At 42.6% G+C, this 12,401-nt stretch overlaps 1 protein-coding gene across 1 annotated transcript in view; it reads right to left on the bottom strand.

The window, feature by feature from the left end:
• The window catches only part of LOC141164293 (5-hydroxytryptamine receptor 7), a 133,952-nt gene extending 123,023 nt beyond the window's left edge, over positions 1-10,929 (bottom strand). The window contains exons 1-2 of the mRNA XM_073649432.1: positions 10,460-10,929; positions 8,628-9,190 (exon numbers count right to left, since the gene is read on the bottom strand). Of these exons, the coding sequence (XP_073505533.1) occupies positions 8,628-9,133 (506 nt within the window). The 5' untranslated portion in view covers positions 9,134-9,190; positions 10,460-10,929. The remainder of the gene's footprint in view (positions 1-8,627; positions 9,191-10,459) is intronic.
• Between the last annotated feature and the right edge of the window lie 1,472 nt (positions 10,930-12,401).

The following is a 12,401-nucleotide window of genomic DNA, read 5'->3' as shown; positions in this document are numbered from 1 at the left end:
CCAATGAACAGCAAGACTACTTAAGAAGGCTGTCCCACATTATTAAGCAGCCTACATTTTCTGCCAAAATGGGAAAGAAAAAGGATGTGTCGGCTGCTGAGAAGCAACAAATTGTGGAGTGTTTAGGTCAAGGCATGACTACAATCAACATTGCCAAGACACTTCATCCTGATCATCGCACAATCAAGAAGTATGTAGCTGATTCACAGTACACACATGTGCGTGCTGATAAGGGCAAATTGAGGACTCTTTCCTACAGGCAATTACGTCAGGTTAAAAGAGCAGCGGCAAAAAAGCCTTGTGATAGCAGCAGACAAGTTTTTGAAGCTGCTGGTGCCTCCAACATCCCCCGAACAACAAGATGCAGGGTCCTTCAGAGGTTTGCAGCTGTGCGTAAGCCATCCTGTCGACCTCCTCTATCCACTGCACACAAGCAGAAACGGCTCCAGTGGGCCAAACAATACATGAAGACTGACTTCAAAACTGTTTTGTTCACCGATGAGTGCCGTGCAACGCTCGATGGTCCAGATGGATGGAGTGGAGGATGTCTGGTTGATGGACACCCCATGCAAACACGGCTACGGCGCCAACAAGGAGGAGGTGGAGTAATGTTTTGGGCTGGAATCATGGGGAGAGAGATTGTCGGCCCCTTTAGGATCCCTGAAGGGGTAAAGATAAACTCCATAATGTATGTGGAGTTTCTCAAACAGCACTTCCTGCCATGGTTCAAGAAGAAGAACCGTGTATTTCACAGCAAGATCATTTTTCTGCATGATAATGCACCATCTCATGCTGCACATAACACATCTGCATCTCTGGCTGATATGGGCATAAAAGGGGACAAACTTCAACCTCATTGAGAACCTCTGGAGCATCATCAAAAGGAGTGTCTATGATGGCGGGAGGCAGTTCACATCTAAGCAACAGCTCTGGGAGGGTATTCTGTCCTCATGCAAAACAATTGAAGCAGAAACCATCCAAAACCTGACAAATTCAATGGACGAGAGAGTTCAGAAGCTCCTTTTGGACAAGGGGTCCTATGTGCAAATGTAACATCACCTAGAATAAAGTTTTGAGTTGAAAACTGTTTGGTTTCAGTTTGTAATAACCTGCTAATGCTTATAATTTCAAAAATGACCATTTTTTTGTTCTTTATTAAAATGAAAAGGTTGAAAACTCTGCTGTGCATAATAATTTGGAACATGCATTTTGAGTGCAGTTTGAGTTTTTTATTTTTTTAAAAATATACTGTTATCTTAGGCAGTTTGTACAAAAACCTTTCAATTGTACTCTAATAGTTATTTGACTGGAAAATTACAATGACTGCAATTCATATAGGTAATTTGGGAAAATCTGAGAAAATATTATTTGCATAATAATTTGGAACACAGTGTACAACGGCGACCAAAAGTTTTGCATTTTTTTAAAAGTGTGATTCCGTCTATTTGGTTGCTGTGATGCCATTTTCCTGATGATTTTAGAAAACCAGAAGCAAATGGTTGTCAGCTATAAGGACAAAAATTGTGTTTGACATTGTTTTATCCCTTTATGTGTGTATTTGCCGGGCTAAATGTTTTGCATATTTAGTCATGGGTTGTCAAATTTTGCCTAATTTTTTTTTCTATGTGCGTTTTTAGGTTAAAACATGGCAAAAACAAAGTCAAATTCATCACCAGATGTCAGGAAGCTTAATATTCTGAGTGTGAAGTCAGGCAAAAGCCAAAACGAGGAGCTATGGATTCACCTGTTCTAAGAGTCAAGTGTCAGGTATATTAAAGAAAGAAAAAGAAGGTTCTGGAACAGCCGACAAACCTAGAAGTGGACGACCAAGGAGAACTTCCTCCAGAGTTGATCACATTATTAAGAAAAAGTCAGTATCTGATGTCCATAAAAGAGCTGTACAGATTTCACATGAAATGAACGAAGAATATGGGGTCAAAGTGAGTCGCCAAACTGTGGTGTGACGGCTAAGAGCTGTAGGGCTGAATACGCGAGTTCCAGTCAAGAAGCCTTTCATCTCTGCAAAGAACCGGAAGGTCCGATTTGAGTTTGTCAAAGAACAAAGCCCATGGAAAGAGACAGATTGGTCTAAGGTGTTGTGGTCGGATGAATCCAAGTTCAATCTGTTTGGTAGTGATATATATACCGCCCAATGTGAAAACGTAATGATGGAAGGTACCAAACACCTACAGTGAAACATGGTGGAGGCAATGTCATACTTTGGGGCTGCTTTTCTGCATCTGCCATTGGCCCTCTGCATATTATTGATGGAAATATGAATGCTACCATGTACAAGGACATACTGGAGAACGTAATGCTGCCACATGGTAAAACCAAAGTAGGCAGGGGATGGAAATTCCAGCAATTTAGTCAAAAATTGGTTAGCAAAGAAAAATGTTCGCCTGTTACAATGGCCAAGCCAATCACATGATTTACACCCTATAGAGCACCTTTGGGGTGAGTTAGGGCGACGAGTTGGAGCCAGTACCCAGAGCAATAAAGATGAATTTGCAAAAGGAGCAAGATCCCTCAAGATGTCTTGAATACCCGAGTGGCTTCACTGCCTCGTCGGTGCGGTGCAGGAATTACAGCAAGAGGTTCTGCTACAAAATACTAAGTTATGGCATTGTACAATGAATTACTCTCTATGTTGTGATCAATAAATAGTAGATGCAAAACTTTTGGCCGTCAGTTTTCTTTAATTAAATGACCAGACCTATATCCAAAAGCATTGTGGGTAAAATGAAGGTCTTGTATGACGACAACTTCATGCGCTTTCAATTCATCACCAGGGAAATGACATCACAACAACCAGACAGAAGTCATCACACCTAAAAAAATGCAAAACTTTTGGTCGCCTCTGTATATTCTACACACATCCATACACACATTTATACACATTGTACACTCACTCCTACACATTTATATATACTATACACACATACAGTCATACACATGCACACATACATTTATACACACATATACACATTCACACACAAACATTCATACGTACATGATTTTATACATGCACCCACATTTATTAATGTGCACAAATTCATACACACATTTATACACACTGTACACACTTACATTTGTACTCACACATACCCTTTCTTACACACACTCATACACACATTTATACACACTGTACACACATTCATACACATATGTATACATACCGTACAGACGCACAATGTACACATTCTGTACACACACAATGGTACATACATTATACACATTGTACAGACACTCAAATACACATACATACTGTACACACCTTCATACAGACATTTATACACCCTGTAAACACACACCCACATTTATACATAATCTACAAACGCATTCATACACACATTTAAACATACTATACACATATTTATACAATCTGTAAATGCACTCACACCTACATTTATGCATATTGTTCATACACACATTTATACGCAAGTACCCACTCATATACACCTTTATACATACTGTACACACATAATCACACATACATTTCTATACAATGTACACAAACATCCATACACACATTTATACACACTGTACACACCTTTATACACACACCTTTATACACACCTTTATACACACTGTACACACCTTTATACACACTGTACACACCTTTATACACACACCTTTATACACACTGTACACACCTTTATGCACACTGTACACACACCTTTATACACACTGTACATACACCTTTATACACACTGTACACACACCTTTATACACACTGTACATACAGCTTTATACACACTGTACACACCTTTATACACACACCTTTATACACACTGTACACACCTTTATACACACTGTACACACACCTTTATACACACTGTACACACACATTTATGCACACTGTACACACACCTTTATGCACACTGTACACACCTTTATACACACTGTACACACCTTTATACACACACATTTATGCACACTGTACACACACCTTTATACACACTGTACACACCTTTATACACACTGTACACACCTTTATACACACACATTTATGCACACTGTACACACACCTTTATACACACTGTACACACACATTTATGCACACTGTACACACACATTTATGCACACTGTACACATACATTTATACACACTGCGCACACACCTTTATACACACTGTACACACACCTTTATACACACTGTACATACACCTTTATACACACTGTACACACCTTTATACACACACCTTTATACACACTGTACACACACATTTATGCACACTGTACACACACCTTTATGCACACTGTACACACACCTTTATACACACTGTACACACCTTTATACACACTGTACACACCTTTATACACACACATTTATGCACACTGTACACACACCTTTATACACACTGTACACACACATGTATACACACTGTACACACACATTTATGCACACTGTACACACACATTTATACACACTGTGCACACACCTTTATACACACTGTACACACACCTTTATACCCACTGTACACACCTTTATACACACTGTACACACACCTTTATACACACTGTACATACACCTTTATACACACTGTACACACACCTTTATACACACTGTACATACACCTTTATACACACTGTACACACCTTTATACACACACCTTTATACACACTGTACACACCTTTATACACACTGTACACACACCTTTATACACACTGTACACACACATTTATGCACACTGTACACACACCTTTATGCACACTGTACACACACCTTTATACACACTGTACACACCTTTATACACACACATTTATGCACACTGTACACACACCTTTATACACACTGTACACACACATTTATGCACACTGTACACACACATTTATGCACACTGTACACATACATTTATACACACTGTGCACACACCTTTATACACACTGTACACACACCTTTATACACACTGTACACACACCTTTATACACACTGTACATACACCTTTATACACACTGTACACACACCTTTATACACACTGTACATACACCTTTATACACACTGTACACACCTTTATACACACACCTTTATACACACTGTACACACCTTTATACACACTGTACACACACATTTATACACACTGTACACACACATTTATGCACACTGTACACACACCTTTATGCACACTGTACACACACCTTTATACACACTGTACACACCTTTATACACACTGTACACACCTTTATACACACACATTTATGCACACTGTACACACACCTTTATACACACTGTACACACATCTTTATACACACTGTACACACACCTTTATACACACTGTACACACCTTTATACACACTGTACACACACCTTTATACACACACATTCATCCACACGTACACACCCTCATACACTTACGCACACACTCGCTTCCTGTCTTCCTTACACGCCCCTGTATAACTGAAGTGTTATTGAAGTCTTTCCTATGTCTGTAAAATATTGTTCCTTCCTGGAAACCATCAACAAGTTGGTAATAAGCTGGATTGTGGTTATGCGGCTATTTATCAGGGTGGATAATAATAGTGTTACTCTGAGAATGGATTGTGGGCGTTCATCACTCATTATCCCCTGATTATAGTTACAGTAAGGTATACAGGATATTTAGCAACCTTGAACCTGCTTGTTGATGGTTTCCAGGTGGCAACAGATTTTTTTTTCAACATTTACGACATAAAATCAAATTGATAAAGCAGAAGGTGAGTTACACACATGCCGGATACTGATATTATAGGCAATGTTTGTTACGTGCTCTATGTTTTACATATACACACATGCGAGGTACACACACTATACAAACACACACATGAACACAGGATGAGTGCCCTGACTGCTGGGTGCCAGGAGGGGGCGCCAACAACTGCCTTATCGTTGCTCAGAGTATTTAGATACATAGTGGATACAGATTTTTCTTTAGATTTAGATACATCTATGTTTCTAAGGACTTGATTTAATTATGCACACGGCAATCCCGGGGCCAGGATGATGCATTATGGGTATGACATTTCTTACGGAGGGCTGTGTGCAGTAATATCCTTCATGCATATGTCTTTAGAGGTTCACAGGCTACGTCCTATTACAGTACAATGATCAGTCTGTGAGATGGCTGATAACAGGGAACAATAGTTGACTGCAACAGAATGCTGATGGTCAGTGCTACGAGGGAGCCCCGGTTCAGATGTCACTGTGGGATCCCCTAGTTATAGGGCTGGATGTCAGCGACAACCTTCACTGCGTATACCCTACTACAGACATTATGTAAGCCTCGGACACTGGTAGTAGTATAACAATGATAGGAGTGATTGTGGATTTGGGATCGGCGAAGCGTTATAGGGTTTAGGATTCTGTTGGTAAAATGAATGATGAACGTAGAAGAGAGAAATAATGTAAGTAAGAGAAGTATAATGTCCAAGTTACGTCGCCAAATCCCCTGCAAATCACAGAGGGGAGAAGGAGCCGGCGAACAACAACTACAGGAACTTGTGCAATATTGGATGTAGCAATGAGCGTCTCATACCATACAGACCATCCTCATGAAGCAAACATAACTTATCTATCTATTACACAGGTCTACAAAAAATTATTTTTTTTCAGGTGCCAAGGTTTCTGAATGGATTTAGGGTATTTTGAGAGCGCTGAATTCAAAAATCCCATTACTTTTACTGAATTGGTTCTAGCACCTCTATGTATGTACCTCCATCACGTTATCTCTCCTCTCAGCCCATCTACTGTATGTACCTCCATCATGTTATCTTCCCTCTCAGCCCCTCTATGTATGTGCATCCATCACGTCATCTTTCCTCTCAGCACCTGTATGTATGTACCTCCATCATGTAATCTCTCCTCTCAGCCACTCTATGTATGTACCTCCATCACGTTATCTCTCCTCCCATCCCCTCTATGTATGTACCTCCATCACGTTATCTCTCCTCTCAGCCCCTCTATGTATGTACCTCCATCACGTTATCTCTCCTCTCAGCCCATCTATGTATGTACCTCCATCACGTTATCTCTCCTCTCATCCCCTCTATGTATGTACCTCCATCACGTTATCTCTCTTCTCAGCCCCTGTATGTATGTACCTCCATCACGTTATCTCTCCTCTCAGCCTCTCTATGTATGTACCTCCATCACATTATCTCTCCTCTCAGCCCCTCTATGTATGTACCTCCATCATGTTATCTCCCCTCTCAGCCCCTCTATGTATGTACATCCATCACTTTATCTCTCCTCTCAGCCCCTCTTTGTATGTACCTCCATCATGTTATCTTTCCTCTCAGCCCCTGTATGTATGTACCTCCATCACGTCATCTCTCCTCTCAGCCCCTGTATGTATGTAATTCCATCATGTTATCTCCCTTCTCCGTCCCTCTATGTATGTACCTCCATCACGTTATCTCTCCTCTCAGCCCCTCTTTGTATGTACCTCCATCATGTTATCTTTCCTCTCAGCCCCTGTATGTATGTACCTCCATCACGTTATCTCTCCTCTCAGCCCCTGTATGTATGTACCTCCATCATGTTATCTCCCCTCACAGCCCCTCTATGTATGTACATCCATCACTTTATCTCTCCTCTCAGCCCCTCTTTGTATGTACCTCCATCATGTTATCTTTCCTCTCAGCCCCTGTATGTATGTACCTCCATCACGTCATCTCTCCTCTCAGCCCCTGTATGTAAGTAACTCCATCATGTTATCTCCCCTCTCCGTCCCTCTATGTATGTACCTCCATCATGTTATCTCTCCTCTCCGCCCCTCTATGTATGTACCTCCATCATGTTATCTCTCCTCTCAGCCCCTCTATGTATGTATCTCCATCACGTTATCTCTCCTCCCAGCCCCTCTATGTATGTACCTCCATCATGTTATCTCTCCTCTCAGCCCCTCTATGTATGTACTTTACCTCCATCAAGTTATCTTCCCTCTCAGCCCCTCTATGTATGTCCCTCCATCATGTTATCTTCCCTCTCAGCCCCTCTTTGTATGTACCTCCATCACATTATCTCCCCTCTCTGCCCCTCAATGTGTGTATCTCCATCACGTTATCTCTCCTATCCGCCTCTCTATTTATGTACCTCCATCACGTTATCTCTCCTCTCCGCCTTTCTATTTATGTACCTCCATCACGTTATATCATCTCTTAGCCCCTCTATGTGTGTACCTCCATCACATTATCTCTACTCTCAGCTCCTCTATGTGTGTACCTCCATCACATTATCTCTCCTCTCAGCCCCTATGTGTGTACCTCCATCATGTTATGTCTACTCTCAGCCCCTCTATGTATGTACCTCCATCACGTTATCTCTCCTCTCAGCCCATCTATGTATGTACCTCCATCATGTTATCTCCCCTCTCAGCCCTGCTATGTATGTACCTCCATCATGTTATCTCCCCTCTCAGCCCCTCTATAATTGTTACCATACTAGAACATATGTTACATTGTGATTTAACCATCACCATTCATAGTGAGATTCTTACAAACCAGGAGAGTGGAATCTTCTGTGACTTTACTGTATAGATATATTGTATACTTTTATACAGTGTGTTACCTATTACACAACATCCAAATCATGGACCCCACCAGCCCTGGCACCCACCCTCTGGCACCCCAGACCCACAAGCCTCTTACCTGTCCACACTGATGACACATAGGGTCATAATAGACGCCGTGCAGCACATGACATCCATGGCTATGAACACATTGCAGAATACTTTGCCAAAGAGCCATTTCCCACCAACTAAGTCAGTGATGATGACAAAAGGCATGACAGCTATGGCCACCGAGAGGTCTGCAGCCGCCAAGGACACCACCAGGTAGTTGGAAGGCTGTCGGAGCTTCTTGACTATGCACACAGAGATGATCACCAGCCCATTGCCAGCTATGGTGAAGATCGTCATGATGGACAGAACAACCCCAATGACAATCTTCTCCGTATCACCATACAGCAGGATCTCCTCTCCACAATCGGTTACGTTGGTGTGGTTGAGAGTGGCCAAGTCTTGTTCAGTAGTAATTAAAGGTCTGTCAGTCATGAATGCAGGTGGCAGAAGGTTTTGTGGGGGACAGGGTGGTTGGGCACTGTAAGAAGACAGATGGACGGCTGGCAGTAGACTTGATTGGACCTGTATCAGCATCCCCCCTTCCTGACGTTTTCAAAGATGCCGAAGTAGCCAAGATGCTGGGGTGGACTCCTGGAGAAAACAAGATCATCGGTACTAAAGAACGTAGACTCTAGATATATACATACAGTATATACATATATACCATGCATGTTCATTATAATCATGATTAAAGCAACATCCTGCATCTCGAATATCCTATATTTCACATATATAAGAGCCCTCAGAGAGACGTTCCTTCTCAGGGAGATTATTTCCACTCCTAGTGACTCTTTCAGACTTCAGCAGTCAACTCCCATTAAGCCGAAATCCAGAGTCTCCTTCTACCCCTGGCATCCAGGTACCTCTTCAGAAAACCTCCCCCTTATCCAGAGCAGATTTCATGTTCTACCATACATGATGCATACTGGCCATCTTCATTGAGAAAACCACCTCTTGAAGAAAACTATACTTTTATCCAGACCAAATGTACCGTCCTACCTTAAATTATGCATACCTTCTTTGAAAAGACCTTCTCCACCTCTTCGAGAGAATTACCATCTTATCCAGACCAGATTTATCATGCTACCATACATTATGCATACCTGCTACCTTCCTTAAGAAGACCACCCCAGAAGACCACCTCTTGGACAAACCCACTGTCTTATCCATACCAGATTTATTATTTTACCCTATATTTTGCATACTGGCCACATTCTTTGAGTAGACCATATCTAGATGACCACTTCTTACGAAGACCACCCCCTTACTCAGACCAGATTTTATATTATGCATGTTGGTCATTTAAGAAGAAAACCGTCCAGAAGACCATCTCTTGGAGAAGACTAGCGTTTTATCCAGACTAGATTTAATGTGCTACCGTATGGCTATCTTCTTTGAAAAGACCATCCATAAAAGACCACTCTTGACTGAAATTTTGGTTGGGTGTCCCAAAGAATGGATTCGCTAGCAATACAGCATCCCTCCCGCTATGGTATAAAGCATGCAACTAAGTACAGATGTAGCAGAGCTGAGTGGGTGCAAAGTGAGAACTCTCTGGGTTGCAGTAATGCAGTAGATTTTCCTGCAGTCCTGTGTAAAAGCACATGTAAAAGAACAATATCACCATGAATTATGACAGACTATTACTCATCCAAGGTTGTGCATTGCTCTATGCAGAAAACCAGCTCTTTAGTAGTTAAATAAGACTGGTCCAGGACACACCGGTCTAGTGGTAATCGGAGCGGAAAGTGTTAAGCTTGTGAAGTTCCTATATATAGGTTATATAAGGGGAGCAATCATGCAGGATTAATAGGTGGATAACCCACATTCTCCACAGTGTATAGGTGCAGGCGATATTACCTTCTCCGGCAGAGGCTTGGTATAGGGTGCACTTTAAGACTCCTTCAGTCATAGTCATCTTCTTAGTTCTTTAGGGTGCAGAAGTCACCTCTCTCCACATTTAGGGTATCATCCTGCTCTGCACAGTCCTGCTCTGCTCTGCACAGTCCTGCTCTCCTCTGCACAGTCCTGCTCTGCTATGCACAGTCCTGCATCCTCTCCTCTGCAGGGTCCCTGTGTGCAGTCACTTCCCATGTAGTCATCCTGTCAGGCTGCTGCCATCCCCAGCCTCCTGGAAGCAGCCAGCCCAGCCTCAAGCCCCTGCTGCCACTCAGGACTTGTCACACTTGTGAGTCTGTGGATGTGGAAAGTGCAGCTGATTCTGTAGCTGGAGAAGGCTCCTCGCTCTGATGATGTCACAGTCTTCCAGCAATGAGCAGCGGCTTAGAGGAGTTTATCTGATACTAATGAATCACAAGTCATCTGCTATAATGTACTGGGAGATGCGGATAAGGAAAGCAAAAGAGGGGGCTCCAGAGCAGAGATCAAAGTGTGCCCGCTCTACCATCCCCTATGCTACCCTATCCTGTCTACAATCCCATCTATCATCCTGTCTATTATCCCTTCTATCATCTCATGTATGATACAATCACATCTACGATCCCATCTACTATATCTTCTACCATCTTGTCTACAATCCCACCTACCATCCCATTTAGGATCCTATCTACCATCCCATCCACAATTCCGTCTACGATTCCATCCATGATCCCGTCTAAGATCCCATCCACAATCCCATCCACAACTCTGTCTATGATCCCATCCACTATTATCACATCCACAATCCCATCTACGATCCCATCCACCATCCCCTCTACAATCCCGTCTATGATCCCATCCATAACGCCGTCTACAATCCCATCCATGATCCCATCTACAACCCCATCCATGATCCCGTCTAAGATCCCATCCTCAACTCCGTCTATAATCCCATCCACCATCATCCCATCCACAATCCCGTCTACGATCCCATCCACCATCCCATCCACAATCCCGTCTACGATCTCATCCACCATCATCCTATCCACAATCCCGTCTACAATCCTATCCACGATCCCGTCTACAATCCCATCAGCAATCCCATGAACAATCCTGTCTATGATCCATCCACAATCCCATCTATGAACCCATCCACAATCCTATCTACAATCCCATTCACCATCATTTTATCCACAATCCCATCTACGATTCCATCCATGATCCCATCTATGATACTATCCTCAATCCCATCCACAATCCTGTCTACGATCCCATCCATGATCTCGTCTAAGATCCCATCCACAATCCCATCCACAACTCTGTCTATGATCCCATCCACCATCATCCCATCCACAAACCCATCTACGATCCTATCCACCACCCCCCCCACAATCCCATCTACGATCCGATCCACAATCCCATCTACGATCCCATTCATAATCCCGTCTGCGATCCCAGTCATAATCTCGTCTACGATCCCATCCACAATCCTATCTATGATCCCATCCAACATCATCCCATCCACAATCCCATCTAAAATCCCATCCAGAATTCCATCTACTATGCCATCCAAGATCCTGTCTATCATTCCGTCCATGATCCCATCTAAGATCCTATCCACAATTCCGTCTACAAGCTCATCAGCAATCCGATCCACAATCCTCACTATTATCTATACACAATCCCATCTATGATCCCATCCACCATCCCCTCCACAATCCGGTCTATGATCCCATCCACAATCCGGTCTATGATCCCATCCACAATCCCATCTATGATCCCATCCACCATCATCCCATCCACAATCTCGTCTACAATCCCATCCACGATCTCGTCTACAATCCCATCAGCAATCCCATCCACAATCCTGTCTAGGATCCATCCACCATCCAATCTTTGATCCATCCACAATCCCATCTATGAA

This window comes from Phyllobates terribilis, unplaced genomic scaffold, assembly GCF_046119375.1.
Source record: "Phyllobates terribilis strain yellow unplaced genomic scaffold, ASM4611937v1 Scaffold_1__5_contigs__length_1240528914, whole genome shotgun sequence".
In the NCBI taxonomy this organism is placed as follows: domain Eukaryota; kingdom Metazoa; phylum Chordata; class Amphibia; order Anura; family Dendrobatidae; genus Phyllobates; species Phyllobates terribilis.
This window is presented reverse-complemented; position numbering and strand designations above follow the sequence as displayed.